The 25,550-nt window shown below is 38.4% G+C and overlaps 1 protein-coding gene across 5 annotated transcripts in view; it reads left to right on the top strand.

Annotated features, from left to right (window-relative positions):
- The window catches only part of ATP13A3 (ATPase 13A3), an 84,331-nt gene extending 59,360 nt beyond the window's left edge, over positions 1 to 24,971 (top strand). For 3 of the 5 annotated variants that reach the window (XM_021070071.1, XM_021070070.1, XM_013982307.2), the window contains exons 30-33: positions 4,600 to 4,688; positions 12,125 to 12,205; positions 13,563 to 13,652; positions 21,509 to 24,319. In XM_021070071.1, coding sequence (XP_020925730.1) covers positions 4,600 to 4,688; positions 12,125 to 12,205; positions 13,563 to 13,652; positions 21,509 to 21,706 — 458 coding nt within the window. In that variant the 3' untranslated portion in view covers positions 21,707 to 24,319. Of the gene's footprint in view, positions 1 to 4,599; positions 4,689 to 12,124; positions 12,206 to 13,562; positions 13,653 to 21,508 lie in introns of all 5 variants that reach the window. The other 2 variants (XM_021070069.1, XM_003483301.4) reach the window with 2 other exon arrangements.

Here is a 25,550-nt window from a genome sequence, read left to right as displayed (position 1 = left end):
TGGTTTGTAGGGCAGGATTTTTACTTTATACTTTGAACAGGTAAGACGGTTCAAAACTAAGTACCAGGGAGTTCCTGCTGTGGCTCAGTGGATTAAGGATGCAGTGTAGGTCACAGCTGTGGCTTGGATTTGATCCGTGGCCCAGGAACTTCCATATGCTACAGGTTTGGCCAAAAAAGAAAACAAACAAACAAAAATACTGTAAGTACCAATAATAATTGAAATCTGTTTTTAGTTGGTTGTTTTTTTTTTTGTTTTAGGGCTGGGCCACGTAAGTAACATATGGAAGTTCCCAGACTAGGGGTCAGTTGGAACTGCAGCTACCAACTGGCCTATGCCATAGGCACAGCAACTCCAGATCTGAGCTGCATCTGCCACCTACATTGTAGCTTGCGGCAGTGCTGGATCCTTAATCCAATGAGCAGGGCAGAGATCGAATTTGCATCCTCATGGATACTAGTCAGGTCCGTTACCTCTGAGCCATAACAGAAACTCCTGTTTTTACTTTAAAAATAACTGATATGTATTTCTTTTTTTCTTTTTATCTTTTTTTTTTTTTGGCCATGCCCATGGCATGTGGAAGCTCCTGGTCCAGGGATCCAACCTGTGCTATAGTGGCGACAATCCCAGATCCTTAACCTGCTGAGCTACCAAGGGACTCCTAGAACTGATATTTCTTTTTTTATCTAACAAATGGAAACTATATTACTGAGAATCATGTTCAAACCATGTTGTGGGGCAAAAAGCCTTGCATAGAAGGCTTATCACTCTACTTTTAAGAGGACTTCATAACTTAAGTTACCTTATTATCAGGTTAATACACATTTTATTTTTAACTTAGTATTTTAAAACTTCAAGGAGGGAGTTCCCTTTGTGGCTCAGTGGTTGATGAATCCGACTGGGAACCATGAGGTTGCAGGTTTGATCCCTGGCCTCACTCAGTGGGTTAAGGATCCAGCAGTGCCGTGAGCTGTGGTGTAGGTTGCAGGCACGGCTCAGATCTGGTGTTGCTGTGGCTCTGGCGTAGGCTGGCAGCACCAGCTCTGATTAGACCCCTAGCCTGGGAACCTCCATGTGCCACAGGAGAGGCCTTAGAAAAGGCAAAAAGAAAAAAAAAAAAAAAAAGATTATTAATTGCCTGCTTTTTTAAATGCATCTTTTGTTATTTTGGAAAACTTCTTAAAAATTAAAGGCTTAAAATATTTCATATTCTTATTTAATTTCAGAACATGTGTTAAAAGTTATATTTTAGCAGAAATATAGCCACAAAGCCTTTGTCCTTATTATAAGCAGCTTGTGCGTGTCTGTCAGTGGATACCTAAGTGCATGCCATCATAAAACAGGCCTCCTGGAAAATGCAGTAGGAGCGAGAAAGTCAACATGTACATGTTTTTCCAATTTTCACATCTTGTCTGTCTCCGTCTGTCACTGAAGTTGGAATGTAGTTGGTACTGATGAGTAAAGAAAGAAAAGTGGAGAAGAAAGTAAGAAATGACAAAATATTGCTGTATAAGGTGATATACAGTGTAGCATATGAATACAGATGGAAAAGAGTGGAGGAAAGGTTAAGGTTGACATTAGCTCTTTTCTCCTGCACTGTAAACAGATAATAGATTTTTGCAGGGACCTGCCAGTTGCTGTTCTTGATATCTAGACAGTGTAATGTAGTCACTCTATCTTGAGATGATTTTTTTTTTTTTTTTTTTGCCTTTTTGCCTTTTTGCCTTTTTGCCTTTTCTAGGGCCACTCCCGCTGCATATGGAGGTTCCCAGGCTAGAGGTCTTATCAGAGCTGTAGCTACCCGCCTATGCAAGAGCCACAGCAACTCGGGATCCTAGTGGTGTCTGCGACCGACACCAAAGTTCACAGCAATGCCAGATCCTTAACCCACTGAGCAAGGCCAGGGATCGAACCTCATGGTTCCTAGTCAGATTCGTTAACCACTGTACCATGACGGGAACTCCACTCTGTGTTAGTTTTTATTTTTGAGTCTCTTACTGTGAAGGAAATGCTTTATGGTACCTTACTTTAATGCCTTATTCCATCAAAAGGAACTTGTATCATTAACAGCAATTCTGTGATGCCATAGCTGGAACATACTTAATAACTTAAGTTTACTCTTTCCTACAGGATCCTCATCCTATCCCCATTTTAGAGTTAAAATAATTTGAATGACTTGCTGATGCTCCCACATCTTTGTGGCAGCATCTGAAACAGAATCTAAATCTTTTAACTTGAGCTCCCTCCACCAGCAATCACTACCAATACAGAATTTGTTTTGATATCTGTCTTTGGTGAAGAGTATTACTTGTATTTCAGTAGGATGCTAAGGAAGCACTGACTATGCCAGGAGAATGCAGGAGCTGAGAGTGTAGGCTGCTGGAAACTCACCCCTCACAACAAATACCTGATTTTTTTTCCACTCTTGGTTGAAATCCTTATTTGGTCTTTCCATTTTGGTGGTTATATAAATCTGTTAGCTATCCAACTCCCCTATCAAATTCCTTTGACTAGTGCCTCTTTTTCTCCCCTGGCTAAACAAAAGAAAGATTTAATTATTTTCTTCTTCAAATGGAAATCTTGGCAGATTTTTAAAGGTGTAATCAAAGAGGATGGTTATAGAAGAAAGATAAAAATTTGAGAAATACTGATGAGGTAGTTAAGAAGTTTCTGAGATTGAGAAAGTGTTTTTTTTTTTTTTTCTGGCAGTATGTCAGGGCGAGATTGTAGATCTATTTTTGCTTATTGTTGTAAAAATTTAGGAGCATTTAAAAAACATTCAACATGGGCTATTCCTTTATTGAAACAAAACCTTTTCTGTCTCTATGTCTCTTTGGCATTTTCATTCTGACTTTTTTTTTCTTTTTAGGTTTATTCTTTTCCCTTTTTTCCTGTTTTTGTCTTTGTGTACATGTGTTGTGTTCTCTACTTCCAACTAGCACTTTCCAAACACATTTTCTTTAACTGAGTATATAAATATTTGAATGGATGGATAACAAGTGTTATTTTTGTTGCTGCATTTATTGGATAGAATGTTGTATTTCCTATTTGCAATTTAGTAGACTGTTTGAAAAAAATAAAAATTTAGGAAAAAATTCCTTTTTCATCTAAGTGGTTTCCAAATTTTTCATCCCTTTGGTCAGTGGCTCATAGTAAAAATATTTCCCCACTTTCTGCAAGAGTGTTAGCGTAACTTTCAGTCTAAGTTGCTAGAACAAATATATATAAACAATAAATACACACATATATATAAAACACAGTATTGTTTCTATAGAATAATAACTCTTGGCCTGTAGTTTTGAACTGACATGTTAACAAATTTCATATTTACAAATGACTTTCACATTTAAAAATATTGAGACCACTCATTTATAGTCTGTAAATAATGTATTAAACTTCTTTTTTTTTTTTTTGTCTTTTTGCTATTTCTTGGGCTTCTCTCACAGCATATGGAGGTTCCCAGGCTAGGGGTCGAATCGGAGCTATAGCTGCCAGCCTACGCCAGAGCCACAGCAACGCAGGATCCGAGCTGCGTCTGCGACCTACACCACAGCTCACAGCAACGCCAGATCGTTAACCCACTGAGCAAGGGCAGGGATCGAACCCGCAACCTCATGGTTCCTAGTCGGATTCGTTAACCACTGCGCCACGACGGGAACTCCTGTATTAAACTTCTTTACTCAGTCTGATGGCTTCTTGATGAAGTTTTGGTTATATGTAGTCATAGTAAAGTTTGGGTTTGAAGCTGATCTCAAATAGGAACTTAGAAATAAATATCCAGACCAAAGAAAAAAGGGGGAGAAGTTGGGGGGGGGGGACAGTGTCAATATAATTGAGACTATTCCTGAGCCTTGCTCATGGTTCATTATATAAGGATGTGTTTGTATACATGATGTGAATGCATGTATGTACACAGGTAACAAAATGACCATGAGCAGGGGGTTTTATTTTTGCGTTAGGAAACTGATGCAAAGTGCTAATGGATAGAATTTACTGTTCCTAACTACCACAGCCAGCCACAGGATTAGCCCACGTTTAAAAATAGTAGATCAGCTCAGTTTCTGGGATTTAGCTGGCATTTTCTGTGGAAATGTTTTCACAGAGGAAATTAATGAAAAAGTGGGACTCAGAAATATACTTATATTCAACATAGAATGTCTCTGTTTAGGATTATAACATATCTAATACTGAGAATGCATACTATTCAGCATTTTTACAGTCAGCAGTAATTGTCATTGTATACTTGTTTTGAAAGCTAATCTCATTTGGCTGTACACAATCTAGCCTCCTGTTTGTGTATTATATTTTGGCTTGTCTTATAAAGTAGCTATCTGTGAGAAGTGTAAGTAAATGTCCATAAAGGTCTATCTCATTTTTTAAAATGCTGATTATTTTCACATTACATAAATGAGTCCTTCATGATGCGCTATACTCTAGGAAATATCATAGACCACACATTTTATATACTTGATGAACCTAAATAGAAGTGTTCAAAACCAAATTTAGGATTGACAGGATACCAATTGTTATTATAATCTTTATATATGCCGTTGGGTTTGAAGGAACTCCCTAATTTAATTGTTTTCCTTTCTTTTTCAGATTTGTTTGTTGTGTCTGTGATTATTTTGTATGTTTTCATATTATTCATCATGTTGCATCCAGTTGCCTCCATTGACCGGGTTCTTCAGGTAAGGCTTAAAGCATGTCAGTTATTGCTGATGTCTGAGGAGCGATAGGCTCTGGAATAGCGGTGGTAAAGACAGCAGTCATGAAAAATGACACATCAGTATTCCATGAAGTGCACACAGGCAGATGAGACTTCTGGATGATTGCTAGGACTTAAGATCTGTCCCCCTCCACTGTCCTTACATTACTGAGGAAAGAGACTAAACTGTGGTTGTTTTTTTCAGGGTGTCTTTCCTGATTTTTAAGGATGCAGTTCTGTTAACCCAAAGATCCCCAAAAGAATAAGGAACATAATTAAAACAGCAGCTTTTAGTGACTTTACCTGTATTTTTCTTTCCTGTTTCTTCAGTCTTTGCTTCTAGTTCCATTTCCCTTTGTCTACAAACAAATTAAATGTCCCTTGGTCTTTAAAAATAAAAGGTTTTGATTTTGTTATTTGATCAGTCCCACATCAACCCGCTTCTTGAGTAGTCTGCACTTGCTGCCTCGTCCTTGCTGTCCATTGAGTTCTCTCTTTTGTGTGTGTGTGTGTCTTTTTGCCATTTCTTGGGCTGCTCCATCAGCATATGGAGGTTCCCAGGCTAGGGGTTGAATCAGAGCTGTAGCTGCTGGCCTATACCAGAGCCACAGCAACACGGGATCCAAGCTGCGTCTGCAACCTACACCACAGCTCACGGCAATGCCGGATCCATAACCCACTGAGCAAGGCCAGGGATCAGACCCGCAACCTCATGGTTCCTAGTTGGATTTGTTAACCACTGAGCCACAACGGGAACTCCTGTCCATCGAGTTCTTTATTCTTGTTTTCATTAAAAACTTTATGAAAGATGAAATACTTGTTTTATAGAAAAAAATGCACACATATATAAGTTGTTGAACATAACAGTAGTAAAATTACACCCACGAGTCTGTCATCCAACTTTTAAAAAGGTAGCATTACTCATACCAGCAGGACACTATCATGCACCTTTCTTCAGACTCCCTGAAGGAAACACTGCCTCATTGTCTTGCTTTTCACTATACACTTAGCTTATACGTATAAAGTCTTAAAAGGTAGTTCTGCTTACCTTTGCACTTTATGAAAATGGTATCTTGCGATCTCTATTTTTTCTGTGACTTGCTTTTTCCCACCAGCTTTACTGTGTTGATCCATGCATTTCATTTTCATGGTAGGAATATACCACGATTCATTGTTCTCCATTGGCAAATAACTGTGTGTTATTTATAGTCTTTTTCCTGGATTAATGGTGCTGATGTGACATTATTATACATGTCTCTTAATGTAAGGGAGTGAGTAGTAACAAAGAGTTCATCCCAGGTAGAAGCAATGAGAGGGTGGTGCAGTGCTGAGACTTCAAAAACAGCAGTAAAGCCCGTGGAACATCCGTTTACTATTAAATATAACGTTCGTGGGAATTCTGGCAGCATCACTGGTAAAATACTCCTTCTAGTACCACCTACCCTCTCTTGGTATACCACTTGGGCAAAGGGGTCTTCTGGTATATTCTAGTATAATGTTGAGCATGTCCCCTTTAGCTTTCTTAGGTTCTACTTGTTTTCCAAAGTGATAGTACCAATTTGTACTTCCATCAGTGGTGCGTGATCTTTTGTCCCACATCATTGCCAAAGTTTGTCTGGTGGGTGTAAAATGTCATTTCATGATGGTTTTAATTTGCAAATTATATTAATTTTAAATTGCCAGTGGGATGAAGCATTTTTCATATGTTTATTAGCCATTTTTATTTCCTCCATGAATTGGCTATTTGTGCCTTTTGCCCAGTTTTTTCTATTAGGATATTGTCATTTATTTTTAGGAGTTTCTAATGTATTTGGTGATATATGTGATAACTATCTTCCAGTTTGTGGCTTGTCATTTTGCTTTGTTTATATCTTTTTAAAAATCAAATTTACAATTTTACAGTAGTTGAGCTTAATTTTTTTTCTTTATGTCCTATACTTTTATATCTTGGCTTGGCAGCCTTGTCTATCTCAAATTTATAAAGCGATTTCTCTTTCATAGTCTTTAATGCACCTGGAAGAATTTTATATATACAGCCTTTGAGATGGTGATCAGATTTGTTTTCCTTACGAATACCCTTTTGAGCATTACTTATTGAATAGCCATCCTTTCCCACTGATCTTCAGTGATACCTTTGTCCTCTATCGGTTTTCAGTGTGAATACACACACACACACATGTACACACACACATTTTATATATATATACATATATATATATATATATACATACATATATATATATATAAAGTGTGTGTGTGTGTGTGTGTGTGTGTATATGTCAATCTGGTGAGGGGTCTACATTTTCTTCTCTAGTTCTCATTCTCTGTGTCAGTACCACATTGTCCAAATTTCTGTGATTTTATAAGTAATTTTGACATATGGTTAGATAGGCCCCCATCCCCCCCATACTGTTATTCATCATGATCTTCTTGACTGTTCCCTAAGCTTATCCTCCTCTGTATACTTTTTAAGTTTCGCTTGTCAAGTGCCAGGAAAAGCCCTCTTGGAGTTTTTATTAGAATTACACTGGATTTATCAAAAATTGAAGGGGATCTATTTCTTCAAAATATCTTTCAGTAAAGTCTGACAGTTCTCTCCCTAAAGGTTTTTTTTTTTTTTTTTCTTTTTTTTCCTAAAGGTTTTTATACAAGTTTTTGTTAGATTTATAACTGTAGGATTATGGGTTTTGTTCCTCTGATAAGCGTCTGTTTAAAATCACATTTTCTAATTCTCTTATGCTGGTGTAAATAGAGCAGCTGTTTTGGATATTCATCTTATTTCCAGCAACCTTGTCAAAACTTTATTCTTATAACTTTTAGATTTGCTAGGATTTTGTTTCAGACAGTTATTACCTGTAAATAGTGATGATTTTTTTGTTTCTGACCTTTCAGTCCTCATGCCTTCTATGTGTTTTTCGTGTCTGTTAACCCCGTGAATGCAGGTTGTGTGGTAGTGCTGCGCTTGTCTTGTCCCTGACTCTGTAGGGAGCGCTCCTCGTAGTTCATCCCTGGACCTGTTGTGGGCCGTAGGTTTCTGGTGTACATGCTCTGTGGAGTTGAGGACACTTAACTTCTATGATGTTGTTAACATAAATAGATGCCTGATTTTAGCTAGTGCTTTTTCTACAGCTGTCGAAATGATTACATAGAAGTTCTCCCTGGAGAATGTGGTAAATTACAGTTAACCTGATATTCAAATGTTGAACTAACACTGCACTCCTACAATAAATCCAATCTGGTCATGATGCGTTCTTTTTAAAAAAATTTTTTTTAATTAAAATATAGTTAATTTACAGTGTTTCTTTGATTTCTTTTTTATAATTCCTGGATTTGGTTTGCTATGATTTTGTTTAGGATTTTTGCCTCCAGTTGCATGAGTGAGCTCAGACTAAGTTTTCCGGTATGTTATTGATAGGTTTGGGTATCAGTCGTATATGAGCTTTATGGAATGAGCATTCCATTTCATCAATTTTTTCCAAATTTTAACTGATCTCTTTTAATAGATATTTAGGTAGTTTGCACTGGTTTGCTATTATAAACAATGCTATATTGCAAATTCTTGCTCACTTCATTTAGAAGGACAGATGCATATTTAAGAGGTTAATGTGCAGAAGTAGAATTGCTTGGTCAAAGGATATTTAGAATTTGAATTTTTATAAATACTTCGTTGTTGAACTTTGACTTTATAGTCTTACCAGCAGTGTCTAAGCATCTGTTTTCCCACACGCTTCATGGAGGGATTTAGATAAGCACTTTAAGCAAAAGAATCAAACAGAACAAAACATGTTTATATTTCTTTCTCACCACACGTCTTCTGCTTTCACAGCCAGATTATTTTTTTTTTTGAAAGAATGCTACATTCAGCTCACATCCCACACATTCATCAACTAGTCTGGCTTCTAGCCATGTCAGGCTCCTGAAAATCTGTCCTTGCCAAGGCAGTTAACAGGCTGCTTGTTAAGTCCAGTGGACTTGTATCCTTAATGTTTTTCTTTGTTTGTTTTCAGTCTTGTCCCCTCAGCAGTATTTGACAAATTAGCCATGCCATCATTCTTGAGACATTTGCCCCTGGAATTTAATGATGCGTTACTCTCTTCTGGTCTTTTCCTACTTCTGTGACTCTTCTTTCTCCTTTTCCACTGTGGTTCCAAACTCTCTGCCTGTTTCTTAAATGCTAGTGTTGCACATATTTGTGTTTTTTTGTTTTCGTCTTTTGTCTTTTTAGGCCACACCTGCAGCATATGGGGTCGAATGGGAACTACAGTTGCAGGCCCTCACTATAACCACGGCAGCGCGAGATATGAGCTGCATCCATGACCTACGCCACAGCTCATGACAACCCCAGATCCTTAACCCACTGATGAATCCTCATCTTCATGGATACTAGTCAGGTTCTTAACCTACTGAGCCACAATGGGAACTCCCCACACATTTGTGCTTTCATCCGTTATCTTACTCTATACATTGGGGTGACCTCATCCTTCATCACGGCTTCACTGGTAATTGCCATCTGTGTGTCGAAAACTCCAGACTTTATTTGCTGACCCTAGTCTCACACTTGAGCTTTAACCTGAGTATCCACTGATATACTAAACATTATATGTGTGGTTCATCTGTCAGTTCTCTCATTCAGCATTTTAAAGACTAAGCCCAGTTCTCCCTCAGCCCTGCTTCAGCTCTGTTTCTTGGCAGTACCATTTATCCAAGGCAGAAGTGTATGTGTCTACTTTGCTGTCTTCCTTCTCCTTCCATGGCCAGTGTGTTCCTTGATTGTCTCAGTTTTCTTATTCTGAATTCCTGTTTCTCTCATTACTCTATAATCTCATCTGCTGTCTACAAGGAAACCATGATTTCTTATTCAAAACACTTCTGACACCGCATGTATGGTGGTTATTCCACACCAACCACTTCTCCAACCCTCTGGACCCCAACTGAGTATCTTACAGTTCAGTTTTAATACGAGTTACCTGGAGCTAGCACAGACCGTACAAGTTCAGGGCTCTATCCCACAATAGTGCCCCCACTCCAGATATCAGTTGCAAGTCCCAGGTTATTACCTGTACTTCTGACTGACCAACCAGCTGTGTATCAGGGTTCCTATTACCCTCTTCTCAGGTTTGGTAATTTGCTATCGCAGCTCACAGAACTCAGGGAAACACTTCTGTTTATTGGTTTATTATAAAGAATATAATAGGTCCTTGTTGGTAGGTCTATTTCGTATATAGTCATGTGCATATGTTAATCCCACACTCCTAATCTATCCTGCCCTCCCCCACTTTTCCCTTTGGGTAACCATAAGTTTGTTTTTGAAGTCTGTGAGTCTTTTTCTGATTTCTAAATAAGTTCATTTGTATCATGTTTTTAGATTCCACATATAAGTAATATCATATGATATTTATATTTTTCTGTCTAACTTACTTTACTTAATATGATAATCTCTAGGTCCATCCATGTTGCTGCAAATGACCTTATTTCATTCTTTTTTTTTTTAAATGTCTTTTTGCCTTTTCTAGGGCTGCTCCCATGGCATATGGAGGTTCCCAGGCTAGGGGTCAAATTGGAGCTGTAGCCACCAGCCTATGCCAGAGCCACAGCAACGAGGGATCCGAGCCGAGTCTGCGACCTACCCCACAGCTCATGGCAACACTGGATCCTTAACCCACTGAGCAAGGCCAGGGATTGAACCCACAACCTTATGGTTCCTAGTCGAATTTGTTAACCACTGAGCCATGGCGGGAACTCCTATTTCATTCTTTTTAATGGCTCAGTAATATTCCATTGTATACACCACATTTTCTTTATCCATTCATCTGTCTGTTGACATTTAGGTTGCTTCCATGTCCTGGCTATTGTAAGTAGTGCTGCTTTGAGCATAGGGGTGCATGCACCTTTGTAAGTTAAATAGTCTGTAATAACCTATATGGGAAAAGAATCTGAAAAAGAATGGATATATGTATATGTGTAACTGAATCACTTTGCTGTAACACCTGAGACTAATACAACATTGCAAGTCAACTATACTTCAATATAAAAATTAAATTAAACTGAGAAAATAATGTTTTTTTTTTAAAAAAAGAATATAGTAATGGTACAGGATATAGCCGAGTGAAGAGGTGCATAAGCCCGGGTCTGGAAGGGTCCCAAGCACAGGAGCTGCTGTCCTTTGGAGTTGGGATGTCCCAGCCTCCCAGCCCCTGAACGTGTTGACCAATGCAGAAGCTCTCAAACCCTGTAGTTTAGGGATTTTCTAAATGGAGGTTTCATCATTTAGGCCTGATCAATTGTTAATTCAATCTTTAGCCTCTCTGTTCTCCCTGGAGGCTTAGTCTTTCTGGTGACCAGCCCCCACCAGGAACCCACCAAGAGTAGCCTTATTAGAATGAAGACACTTCTGGAGTTCCCGTCGTGGCGCAGTGGTTAACGAATCCGACTAGGAACCATGAGGTTGCGGGTTCCGTCCCTGCCCTTGCTCAGTGGGTTAACGATCCGGCGTTGCTGTGAGCTGTGGTGTAGGTTGCAGACGCGGCTCGGATCCCGCGTTGCTGTGGCTCTGGCGTAGGCCGGTGGCTACAGCTCCAATTTGACCCCTAGCCTGGGAACCTCCATATGCCACGGGAGTGGCCCAAAGAAATAGCGAAAAAAAAAAAAAGAAAAGAAAAAGAATGAAGACACTTCTGACACCCAGAAAATTCCAGGGGATTTAGAAGCACTATGTAAGATAGCTATCATCCCCACCACTCATAAAATTAAAAAGTTCTGTGTTGGGAACCAGGGATAGAGACGAAATATATATTCCTCATTATGGCCCTACTGTCTCCTGCCGGGATCGCTGTAGCAGTCCTCACCCCTCACATCCTTCTTGCTGAGTCAGAAGTATCTTTCTAAAATGTGTTAGAATGTATCCTGTCACTCCTTAGCACTTAGCACAGTATCTTAGGTAGTCAGTAAATGTTTGTTGACTAAAGGGATGAATGCTTCATTATTAGATCAGTATCTACCTCATTGCTCAAGAACAGTACTTTTTTTTTTTTTAAATGGCCACATCTGCAACATGTGGAAGTTCCTGGCCAGGAATTGAACCTGTGACTCTTTAACCCACTGCATCACCAAAGAACTCTAAACTTTTATTTTTAAAATAGGAACTTGTTAGAAATTCATGATAGCTGGGATTTTGAGTCTGGATAGGATTTATCTCTAAGCTCAGCCACTTTAATGTGTTTTTTAAACCTTGAGTTACTTTATTTTTGCATTTATCATCTGCAAAGTGAATATAATGTCTACTTCGTGGTATTGTCGAGGATCAAGTAGATAGTATATGTGAAAGTGTTTGGTATATAATAGGGACTCCTACATTGGAAATTATGATATAATGCTCTAATATCAACTACCTACTACATTAATTTAATTTCTGTCTTACAGATAGTGTGTATACCGTATGAGTGGCGTTTAACTATGCTCGTCATTGTTCTTGTCAATGCCTTTGTTTCGATCGTGGTAGAGGTAAGTACGTCACATAATCAAATGGCTGCCCTGCTTTGTGGTTCTTCGTGATTTAATGGTAGTAGGGGAAGAGGACAGGTAACATTATGGAAGCCTACAAAGAGTTTGTTTCACTGTAGTTAAAGTCATTTAGCCTTCTTTCTGACCTTTTCCATGAACTGATGATAGTCATATTAAGAGATAGGACCTAGCTGCACTCATAGAGATGGGAGAAAATAAGCCGTTAGAAATCAGAAATTAGTAATTAATAGAAAGGAGAGAAGATGGATGCTCAGGTGACCCACAAACTGGTAAACCGGTGGCCTTGAAGTCAGAGTACCACCCAAGTCCTGTGATATACAGCAAAATCTCCCATTAAAGGGACAAGAGGGAGAGGTCTCTCTCCATGAAGTATGTAAATATTCATAAGAGAGTTTCTTGAAAGTAGAAAAAGTGACCATTGTGAATGTACTCTCGGCACTGATTGCTGGGGCGTCTTTGGTGTTTAAGTTTCACCTCTAGGGACCAGGCCTTCCATACTTTTTGACCCATTGTCTACTGTATAGTTCTTCTGTTAGGGGTGCCCTAAGGTCAGCTTCTCTAAAAGGAGACCGTAAATTCTCACTTGCTGCTTATTAATAAAATTTGGTCTGTTCTCAGAGCTACTATTAGAATTTACTCCCACAGTAGCAATATATCAAATGAAGAAGGAGATATAGTTGTGAGTTTTAAGTTTAAAGGTTTCTTAGGGTAGACTTTTTTTGAATTAACATTAGGTAATTTGTGGGGAAATATGTGGACTTTAGAGGTAATGTTCTAGACTTGGAAATTATAAACATAATTGTTATCGTTTTAAAAGACTGACTTGGTATTTAAATTGGGGCTATAGTAGGCAGCATGGTTATGATGGTATTGATTTTTTTCAGTTACCTAGTTTAATGTATTTGTGCTGTTTTATGGACACTCGAAAGTGTATCCAAGATATTGTATTTTTAAAGCTTTCCTTTTTCTGTAGTAGTTTATGTTCATCTTTTCACTCAAATGTTATTTAAGATAAAATAAGAATTACTTGTATTGGGCTTTGATGAAATTATATTTATATAGATATGGGAAAGACTCGAGGATTCATGTAAAAGCTATTCTTTGTAGAAAATTTAGAGGCCCTATTTTGTCAAGAACTTTATGATGATTTATATTTGTTACAAAAGTCCTGTTGTTATTCTTTATCCTTTTTGTGATATTAAACTGAAATTCTCTGTATGAAACCAGGTCATGTTTTCTCTAATGATTGAGTATTGTGTGAGCCTGTTTAAATGTGTGCATTAATAAAGAATGACATAGTCATTTTTAATTCTTAACTCACTGGAATATCTCTCAGAACTTCTTCCTTGACATGGTCCTTTGGAAAGTTGTGTTCAATCGAGACAAACAAGGAGAATATCGCTTCACCACCACACAGCCGCCACAGGTTGGAAATCAGCCCTTCCTCTCACTTTTTCACATATATCTAGGCTGTTAGTTGTGTGCTCTGCATTGTGTAGGGTGGTATTCTGTTGTGTGCTGCTTAACCTTTTCCTCTTTGCCTGGCATTTCATTTTTTTTTTTTTTTGTAAGGAGTCCTAGAAAATTCATGGCAAACATTTGTTACAGGCTTTTCAGGACTTCAGAAATTTCATAAGTCTCTTTTCCATTCCAATCCTTACCTTCTGTGTGTGTGAAGGTCTTGTCCTTAGTGGTAAGAGTTAATTTTTCCATTTCCGTTTGCCCTAAATTTTATGTTTCTGGTTTTAATGTGTCTTATTAGAAGCTAAATGAGATTCACATAAATAAAAGTTATGAATAGGGAATTGTTTCTTTATGGGTCAGAGTGCAAAGGTCAGAATTCTAAGGAATTATTTCTGATTTCTTGTCATGTTACTGTGCCTTAATTTGGGGTGTTCTTTGATTTCCCTCAGCATACATCTCTGGTCATTCAGAAAATGTTTCAGAGAGATAGTGTTCATCTTTATACAAATCCATGGTTTAGGACTTTTGACTTTTTGTGTGGTAAAAAGAAAAGAGAAACAGATGAATTTAGGATATTGAAATACTTGATAGAGAAAATATAGATTAGTCTTATTTCTTAAAACCAGTACTATTGAATCGCAGCTCTGAGCCAGCTTTTTGAGGCTGGAGAATCCTCATTATTTTGCCCTTCGCTATCTGTAAGTGGGTAGCACGCTTTACACGCACGTGTTCTAAACTTTTCACTCATCTGGAGCCACAAGGAAGCTCGCAGAATTCAAAAGGATTCCCTGGTGTGTGGGTCACTCACTAATTTTTAGTCTTCTACCCGAGTAGCTGTGTCCTGAGCTTTACTTTGGTGATTCATTAGGCTGGATGCCCAGTGTAGTAGCTCAGGATCACTTTCTGAGAGGTCCTGTGGAGCCCCTTTTCTTTTTCTCATCCCTGATGATGAGCAGGGACAGTGGGGTAATGATGTGTTGAGTCTTGAATCTGCAGTGTAATGCCCAGTTGTCCCCAGGAGTAAGTGTGACCAGACTTGTGTTAGGGGTTCAAGTCCTTGAGCTCATCTCCTCTGTCTTTTTTTCCCCTCTTGGTCGCCTCACTGCGTTACTTCAGAGGGTTAACCTTGGCTCATATCATCAGTCCTCATGGAGAATGTTTGTGTTGGCAAGACCTTGGCCAAAGAAAAGCTGAGTTTTCAGCTTTTCCAGTGAGATCTCCAACTATTGACCTAAACAGGAAAGGGCAGGTTCTGAAGAGGAGTTATACCCTGATTTAGTCAGAAGTGGGTATTACAAAGCTCTTTTAAAACATTTGAGGGGTTCCTGCTCTGGTGCGACAGAAACAAATCCGACTAGTATCCATGAGGATGTGGGTTTGATCCCTGGCCTCACTCAATGGATCAGGGATCCAGTGATGCCATGAGCTGTGGTGTAGGTCACAGATGCAACTTAGATCCTGCATTGCTATGGCTGTGGTGTAGGTCAGCAGCTGTAGCTCCAATTTGACCCCTAACCTCTATATGCTGCAAAAAAAAAAAAAAAAAAATTTGAAAAAGCCCTCCTCCTTTTTCAACCAAAATTAAATGGCAGAAAATTCTCTTATTTGCTATGTCCATTTTCTCAAAATGTGTGAACAAAAATCTGTCCTCATTGTGTTAGAGTTTGTGTCTCTCATGTGAGGTCGTGCTCTCACGTGAGGCTGTACTTCTGAAGTGTTCAGCGGAGAGGGTGGAGGTGAGAGTGGTCTAGAGCAGGGAGGCTGCAGCAGACCCCGTGCACTTCCTGGTCCTGAGCATCATTGAGTGGACAGGACTTTTAGCCTTCAGTTTCTATGGTCATGATTTAAGAAAGCATTTTTTTTTAAAATAATTTGCTTTAGAGAGAGAGTGATCTTATAATCTCTTAGTAACGAATGCTATGCTTTCATCTTCTGACACTTCCATGTGTACTGTGTGCTCACTGTTCATATTTGTGACCCTTCAAGAGCCGATCACTTACTCATATTACTGAAGGCTGTAGTTCTCAACAAGGGATCATCTTGCCCCTGACATTTGGAGCCCTTTTTTTTTTTTTTTTTTTTTTTTTTAATAGGGCCACACTTAGAGCACATGGAGGTTCCCAGGCTAGGGGTCCAGTCGGAGCTCTATAGCTGCCGGCCTCCACCGCAGCCACAGCAACTTAGGATCCAAGCCTCAGCTGTGACCTACACCACAGCTCATGGCAACGCTGGATCTTTAACCCACTGAACAAGACCAGGGATCGAACGCACAACCTCATGGGTCCTGGTTGGATTTGTTTCCGGTGCGCCACGACAGGAACTCCCTGGAGACATTTTTAGTTGTCAGTTGAGGTGGTGGTGCTGCTACTGGCCTGTGATGGGTGGAGCCCAGAGGTGCTGCTAAATAGACACCCTACAGCAGTACCCAGGACAAAGACTTTTCTAGACCCAGCTGTCAGAGGTGCTGAGGTTGAAAAACCCTGCCATAAAGTGAAAAAGTAAAGATGAGAGTGACCTGCCACAACCTAGGCCTGGCACAGTTCTGTGGCTGCCACAGTTTTCCCTCAGCACAAACTCTCATTTCATACCTGCTCGTTCTGTACTCTTTTCTGCCAAGAATCCTGTGAGGCCTTCTCAGCCCGCAACACCTGACCTTCTCTATTAATGTCGGGGGAAGAACAGCCATGTTTCTTCTGTTCCTTCCTTACCGTATAGACCCGGAGACCATCGAGTGGGGTTGGAAGCTTCAAAACTAGAGACTCTGGACTACGCTCTAGGTCTTGCACTGTCCAATTGGGACATCAAGAACCTCACCTAGAGATCTCTAGTAACCACATCCAGACTGTCGGGTCATCTGTAAAGTACCTACACAAGACCTCCAGGATCCTTCCAGTCTTAAGGTGTTTCTAACTTCATTTTATACATAAAGAAACAGCATTCAGTTAGTTGCTCTGCCATGGTTACGCAGTTAATGAATGGCAGAACTAGGAGCTGAGGCCAGGGTTTCTGTTTTCAGGAAGAGTGTTTTTTCCCATTGTGCTACACTGTTTTACACTGTGGCACCATGGAGATGCAAACTAATGTAACAATCAAGTGACAAAATAGAAACGAACAATAGCTGCTGTTTTCAGTGCTTAATTTTTATGGTAGACACTGAGCCATTTTGTATAAACTCTCTCTAATTATGATTAGGAGAGAGACTAAATATATCCCTGTCTTCACAGACGGGGAAACAGTATTAGAAGTGGGATTCAAATTCAGTTGTATCTGGAACCAGGACCATAATATTCCTTTAACAAAAAACCTCCGTCTTTTATTTAAAGACCAAATAAACTTTTAGGTGTCATTTTATCAAATAGTAGACATTTTAGATATTACGTTTATTTGGCACACTGAATAGTCATGCAGCTAACTAATTTAGGTATAAGATTCTTACATAATAATAATTTATTTCCCATAGTGATTGTTTTTCTTATTGATGCTCAGTGGCCTCAGTAAATGTCCATTGAATCACATTGAAAACATTAAATAAACCATTTGTAAATAATCAAGTTAAGACTTTGATGGAGTTCCCATTGTGGCGCAGCGGAAACGAATCCGACTAGGAACCATGAGGTTTCGGGTTTGTTCCCAGGCCTCGTTCAGTGGGTTAAGGATCCGGTGTTGCCATGAGCTTTGGTGTAGGTTGAAGATGTGGCTCGGATCCTGCATTGCTCTGGCTGCGGTGTAGGCTGGCAGCTGTAGCTCTGATTCAACCCCTAGCCTGGGAACCTCCATATGCCCTGAGTGCAGTCCTAAACAAACAAACAAACAAAAAACCCACCAAACTTTAATGTAGCTAAGTAGTTTTTTTCCTATAATGATCTCTAGCAGCCCTAACTTCTCTGATTTAAAAAAGAAAAGATTTTTGAGATAGCAGTGAATTTTTTTTTTTTTTTTTTTTTTTTTTTTTTTGGTGGGGGGCGGCGGCTGTACCTGCAGCAGGTGAAGATTCCCAAGCCAGGGTTCAAACCTGTTCCACAGTTGCAGCCTGTGCCACAGCTGCGGTGGCAGCACTGGATCCTTAACCCACTGCACCACAAGGGAACTTCATCAGGGATATATATCAGAAATGCCTGGAACTCCACCCTTGCCCTACTGAGTGAGAATCTTCAGTGGAGGGCCCCATCACCTGTGGTTTTCGACAAAGCTTTACCTGTTTGGGAAGATCTGTGTTGCATATCTCTTGGGAAGAAGTGTCTGTGCCTATCTTGTGTCTGGTAAACTGTGCGTAGTGGTAGATGCGGAACTGGAGTCATACCATCATGAATTTTGATAATGCCTGAGAATTTGGCCTGGTTATGTTTTCCTATGGGGGGAAAAATCCAGACGTTGGCTGCAGTCTTTAGGCCACTTCAGCTATTATTCGAGCTTATTTAGATAGAATGCTAATTCTGATTGTTTTTGTTTTATATTCAGGATTGGTATGGAAGACTTTTATGAAAACCATAGTAGCATCATCACATTTTTCCCATAAGCATGGCTTTATATCTTCCGTATTACCCATGAAAACATTTCCTAAAGGACACTGCTAGGAGTAAGCTGGCATTGGGGTTCTGGGATGAAGAGCTTGGACTCAGTCTAAGCAGCAGGAGAATTTTAGCCGTAGATCTTTTTGAAGGTTCTTTGTGGTTTTTCTTCTGGACTGTGGTAGCCTTTTTCAGCCCATCTCTGAGGGAGAGACTTGATTGTTTAACTTTTCCTTTCAGGAGCAAATCCCAAGATCTGATTGCTATAGCTCCTGCGTTCTCCTGCTTCGGGGACATAGCCTACGTGTCTGGGGAGGCCTGGGTGGTCATGCGCAGCCCCATGATGCCCATGTCTTCCCGCTCCTTGTACAGTGCATGCCTTTCTCCACTAGCCACCATCTTGTTTCTCTTGATTTGGTCCTCATTCTTGCATGCCTATAGCATCTTTTATTTTTTCTACCAGTGAATTATATTGCGTTTGAGGATATGTGTGAGATGCTTGAATTTGTAAACTAAAAGACCTGTGCTTGCATATAGTATTTTTTTGTATATGTTATTTGGGGGGAGGGAAGGGATAAGAAGAAAATAGAAGTCTAATTACAGTGTGGGGGGGGAATCCTTGGTGTTCCTTGTGACTTAATTTATTTTTAAAATTATAACAGGTGTATATTGCTTTTAATATGGGTGTGAGGATTTTTTTTAAAACATGTACATTAATGTAAAAAGAATACTATTCAACTGTGATTTTGTTTGCAGTGGAATTAGTTTTAATTTTATTGCTTGCCTCCACTTTCCACAGGTACGAAATGATGGATTTAACTCTGTGTGTGTGTGTGTGTGTGTGTGTGTGTGTGTGTGTGTGTGTGTGTGTGTGTGTGTGTGTGTGTGTGTGTGTACTGCATGCATTGCCTTCAGCAGGATCATCTGGACAAAGCCTATATGGTTCTGCCTTTTTTTTTAAGTCAGCATTCACCATTAGCCCTTTTCTGTAATCCTTTAATGCTAATTGCTGTAAAATACAAAGTGACAGCTTTCAGATTGATTTAGGAACAGCAATTCTTAGACTGAAGAAGGTAAACACCTTGGGGAAAAGATAGATCCAAGTAGTAAACCATCACCTCAAATTAAATATTAAGGTTGGTCATGTATGTGCCTTTACTAGAAAGGAATTATTTGTTATTTGAATCACCCAGAGTCCCTGTGTCTAGTCTTCTTCTGTATCCTGATGCTAAATGTTTTCTTGTGGACCTCCTTTAAGATGATGGTAATAACTCTTTTTAGCTATGACCGTAAAAGAGGCTACTAGGTTAATAATCTTTAGAATCTCTACTCCACCCACCCACTCGCCCACTTCTAATCTCACGTAGCCTGCTTGTGACAACCACCGTTTTTGCCTTCCAATTCTTGGTAATGGTGCAGCTTACTGTGTTTTGTTGACAAAGTAAACTAGAGGGCCTTTAAAAGCACCTCGTTATTTATTATTCATCACTGCTCAGGGCTCTGCCACTTCCCACCCCCAGGTTTGACGGAGAGAGTACTAGGTTCCTGGTGGTCATCTCAATGTGAGACCTACCAAGTCAGGGTACGAAAAATTTATAGAGAGTTTTCATTTTAAAGCATTTTTGCTCTTCTCAATTGGCCAATTTGGAAACCTGTGTTTCAGGATCCATGTTACGGCAAGTTTGCCTGTCTTGATCAAGAAGATATTTTGAGTATTAACACTAGAAGGCCTGTCTCACTTATTTTATGCTTCCATTTTGCTTCCTTGAACAATGCCAGGGTTAGGGTCTCTGACCTTTCCCCGTAGTCAAAAGTCTGCTATAATTTGTATAATTTATGGGCCCTCCAGGATTCCCCTATGTCTGCAGATTCAACCAGTCATGGACTATATAGTACTATAGTATTTACTACTTAAAAAAAAATCCACATGTAAGTGGACCTGCACAGTTCTACCTGTGTTCAAGGGTCAGCTTTTCCTTGGTTGAGATTGGACCTGGTTGTAGCCTGGGTTATATGTTGTTGATGGCAAAACAAAACAACCTGGGATTTAAATTTTGCTTTGGAAACGCAACAGCCAAAATAAAGAAATGACTATTCTTCAGAGGTGAATATAATTCCAGGCTCAGTATAGTTATTTAGTTTTATTTCATTTATTTCCAATTTCAGTCAAGACGAATTCTGAGAGCCTATTACTGAATTTACATTTTTGTACAATAAGCAGGAACTCTGCTTTCTCATTCTCCAAGTACTCTGTATCTAAGATCAGATTCATTAAAAACTTCGGGATTGATCAGAAAGATTTCCGTGACACAGAGCTTTTTATAATGAAATAATACTAAGAAATAGTACTTGCATTTTACCTTTCTGTGTACCTCTCTCAGCTGTGGAGCACCAAGGGGAAACCATCATTATAAAATAAAATTGTTTTTTGTATTTAATGAGAATATGGTTTTAAAAGAAGTGATTGACATTAAACATGATCTAAGTTCTGATTTTGACCTAACAGTATTTACATAATGTTTTGAAAGGTGATATTAGCAGTAACAGTGGGGAGTTCCCATCATGGTGCAGCAGAAATGAATCCGACTAGGAACCATGAGGTGGTGGGTTCCCTCCCTGGCCTCGCTCAGTGGGTTAAGGATCTGGCGTTGCCGTGAGCTGTGGTGTAGGTCGCAGACAAAGCTTGGGTCTAGGATTGCTATGGCTGTGGCAGAGGCCAGCGGCTGTAGCTCTGATTTGACCCCTAGCCTGGGAATCTCCATATGCTGCAGGTGTGGCCCTAAAAAGACAACAAACAAACAAAACAAAAAACAGTAACAGTGGTGTTTTTATACCATTTTCTTCCAAAAAAGATCAGGTGGTTAAGTCACTAGAAGCAATAGTACCAAAACATAGCTTGGGATAGAATGTGAAAGTTTTCATATTAAATGTTAAAAATGTTTTCTCTTTCTGAATAGTTTGAAGTTACTATTAATACATTAAGATGTTTTATGTTTGTTATAGAATCACTGACTGCAGATATACAAGTGATTTTTTAGAATGCATCTGTATACAAGAGGAGATCAGTGCATAGAACTAAGTAAAATGAAGTAAAGTACATGGATAATTTGATAATCTGTTAAAAAATGTTCCTAAATAATTGAAAGCTGACTTCTTCCAAAATGTGTTTTGTTTTGTTTTGTTTTGTTTTCCATGCTCAAGAAGTCCTTTCCTCTTATTTTTCTGTGGTAGTGAACTGTGCTTTAACAAACCTGTTATAAACAGCAGCTCTTAATCTAACATGTGGTGTTCTTTTTCCTTATTTTCTTAGGAGTCCGTGGATTGGTGGGGAAAATGCTGCTTGTCTTGGGCCCTGAACTGTAGAAAGAGGATGCCAAAAGCCAAGTACATGTATCTGGCTCAGGAGCTCTTGGTTGATCCGGAATGGCCACCAAAACCTCAAACAACAACAGAAGCTAAAGCTTTAGTAAAGGGGAATGGATCATGTCAGATCATCACCATAACGTAGCAGTGAATTTGGTCTCAGTGGTATTCCAGTAGCAGTATTGAAGGAAGTATAAATGTAAGACTTTATCTGATCCTGTGTGTTGGAATGGCACCCTTTAAATTTATGTCCCTTCTGATACAGGGGCTGACTTGAGAGGTTTTTGTTTTGGGGTTTTTGTTTTTGTTTTTGTTTTTGTTTTTGTTTTAACAAAACAAACAAAAAGAGATTGGCCTGTCAGTGAAATTAATAATCTCTAAGATCCTATACCTTCATTCAGTAACTAAATATTCTTTATATTTCCACAATTTTCTTCATCATCACCCTCAGTGACACTCTACAGGGTACAGAAGAAATTTGGTATTTGGAAGGTTTTTAGACATTAGTTTCTAAAGACTTAGTTTATGCCTTTAAATTTATTTTCACAGCCTCTTTATTAGAAAAGGTCATCACTTATATACAGCCCCTAAATTTGTGATTGAGAGATAAAATGGGTGTAAGTTAGCCTCCAGTGAAAATAGGTAGAAAACCTGTATTCATTTGATTTCAGTATTTCTCCCAAAGAAAACTGTATACATAAACCAGTTCCCTTTGATAGCCTAGGGTTAGGAGTGAGTTTTATGGTGTTGCTTATACAACTCAGGTAATTTCCATTTATGATTTTATATTTTCTGTACAACTGCCTGGGTTTTATTTTTCTAAACAGCAAGGTGCTTCACTGCCTTCAAGAGATGTCCCTCAAAGCTATTAAATGGATCTAATGCTATGTCTGGTGTCATTAGTATAATTTGCTTTAGTTAAATGTTGTAGGACCTTTTCAGTAGGAAAAAAGCTTATATCTTTTGGCAGTAGATGTGGATCTGTCCTTCTAATATCTTTTCATACCTGTTACTTTCAGGTTTTATATTATTTTAAATGTCTTTATTTTCTTCTGTGTCTTTAATTATGTAAAGACATAGGATTATAGGATTTTGTCTTGGTTTTTTTTTTTAATTTATTTGAGTTATAATTTTACTCCTGAAATTTTAAAGGTTTGATGTATGTCTGTCCTATCAACAATAAGGCTTAAAAAAATGAGTGGTTTTGAAATGAGTGCTCTTTTTCAAAGCAAAAATGAACTTGGTGAAGTTTGTTTTATACCATTAGGTGGCGCCAGAGGTCAGAGCTTACCTGTTTTGGATTAGATAAGCATATTTGGCTGTGGAAATTTCTGGGAGGAAAAAAATTGAAATAAAGTTAGAAAATAGACATTCATTGATCAAAAGAAATGTGAAAAATATTTTTTACCTTTCAGTTTTGCCTGGTTAACATTTAAATTCTAAACAAAATTAAGATAACTTAAAAATGCTTTTATAGGTAAGATACAGCCGTTTGGCAAAGCCCAAAATTCTCATAAGCAAGAAAACTGGTATTGCTGTAAAATGGGCACTAAACTACTAAAACTCTGTGATACTATCCTGTGTTCTTCCTTAATCAGTAGCATGCTTGTGCTTTCCACTTCTAGCTGATCATTATTTTCCTGATGTATATTTACCAAATTGATCAAATGTTACCCAGAACTGTAGAACCATGTGGTTCTCATTTTTTATGCTGCAGAGACCTGATGATGTTTGGTAACTGCAGAGAAATGTAAGTTACACTCAGGATCACTGTTATTGCTATGGCCACTGATGATTTTTTACACAAATATAATTGAAGTTTTCCATCAAAAAGTATGATACTGTATTAATACACACTAGATGATAAGAACAGTTGTTCCACGAATGATTCTATGAAGCTATGCATCTTAGACCTCTTGAGCTGTGAATTAGCACTGTTTTCTATAGTTATTCTCACAATCATTTTATAATTTTATAATTTCCATTAATTTCCAGTGTGTTTGTCTTCGGTGATCTCCCAGAACTGTAAACTTTCTTCTTTGACTTAAATACTGAAGCATATAATTAAAGCAATTGCTAAGTAGCAGCTTAAACTCCAAGTATCAGATTGTATTTAACATCTTTAGGAGCGTGATCGTAAAGAGCTCTATTTTTGACACCCTCCCCCCTTTTTTAACATTTAGATTTTATAAGGGTTTTATATCACATCTGTCCATATTTTCAAAGGAATGAGGTTTTTAGGTAGGTTTAGACACAGTGAGTCGTTCAAGTGATAATAGATGGCTTCCAGAGTGTGGTTTGAAGACTGTCTGTGAATCCAGGTGGGGGTCTCCGCAGTGCCATGGAGAGACGGAGTCCTCTCTGTAGGTCGCCATCACGTAGTCATTTTGATCCTGAATTTCACATTAAATTATTTGAGTGTATACAGACCTAAATTTTAAAATCTGTACATATATTATTTTGATGTATTAAGATTAATAAATATTGCTTATTTAAATTTTATTTATGCACATACTTATAAAGGACAGGAATGTCCAGGAAAGTAATTAATTGTTAAATAATATGTAACTTTTTAACTTTTTAAAGAAATAACAAGATTTTTAATGTGTGTCTCCCTCAGGGTTGTTTAAAGTTGTTTTTTTTTCCTCCCTAAAATATAAATAGTGGTAACTATATGTTTTGTATCTTCTAGCACCAACTGCTGTAAAGCAATGCTGCAAATAATGCTTGAATAAAAATGGCTAAGCCAACAACAAAATAAATACTTTTTATATTAGTTTTATAATCCTTACATTCGACAGCTTTCCAAATTGTACTTATATTTAAACAAAACTGTTGCAGTTTTTACTATTTATTTTGTCTCCCATGTTTATGAAAATACTGCACAGTTCCAAAGGCATGGTCACCTATATTGGCATTTATGTAATGTACTCTGTTCCCCCAAAGGCTATGGAGCCAGTATCCAGAGAAGAGCAAAATTCAAGCTGTAGAAAACATTCTAAGATTTCATGCATGCAGTTTTGACATATCTGAAAATAGATTTTTGTATATTTATGGTGGGAGGTGGTTGGGAACTTTTAACAGAATATTAATTTTTTGTACAGTCTGTGGGCATTTACACATTTTTAATGTATTAAGATTTGGTAATTATGTGCACATTAAATTAATAAAATAGTGACTTCCTGTTATGATTTGTGAATTCCCTAAGACTTTGGATTTTTTTTAAAGTAACTTTATATCAGAAATGATACTGCATCTTTATATTTTTAAAACTGTATTGCTGCTCAAGAATGGTACCCTGATGTCAAAAAGGCATAAACTCAGAATTGTATATTCAGCACTGTAAATACCTTATGAAATTTTTTTGAGGGAAGCTGTTCAAAATAAAGACTTAAATCAATGGTATAACATTTGCATGTGTGTCTTCATACGTTTGTTTGCTTTTTAGTTGCACAAATTACTGCCTCTCGATTTATTTCCCTGCTTCATACTACCTCCATTTCCTTTTTTTTTTTTAAACTTCGAAGTTTCAAGAAAATCATACAACTTTCCACATGTCACATCATATCGGTGACTATTACATGGAAACCCATCAGTCAGAGTGTAGAGCCAAATTTTCAATATCAAGTGGTCTGAAGGAAATGGTGAAATATAAGACTAGGGCCCCCCCCCTTTTTTTTTTTTTTGCTTTTTAGGGCCACTCCCAGGCGAGGGGTCATATTGATTGGAGCTACACCTGCTGGCCTATACCACAGCCACAGCAAGGCAGGATCCGAGCCTCATCTGTGACCTACACCACAGCTCATGGGAACGCCAGATCCTTAACCTCTGAGTGAGGCCAGGGATTGAACCTGCAACTTCATGGTTACTAGTCAGATTCGTTTCCACTGAGTCACTATGGAAACTCCAAGACTAGGGACTTATTAATAGTGGGGTTTTCAACTTAAGTGCTCAAAGTACTTCTCAATACCTCATCAATTTGTTCAGCA

The sequence above is a fragment of the Sus scrofa genome, chromosome 13 (genome assembly GCF_000003025.6).
Source record: "Sus scrofa isolate TJ Tabasco breed Duroc chromosome 13, Sscrofa11.1, whole genome shotgun sequence".
NCBI lineage: Eukaryota > Metazoa > Chordata > Mammalia > Artiodactyla > Suidae > Sus > Sus scrofa.
This window is presented reverse-complemented; position numbering and strand designations above follow the sequence as displayed.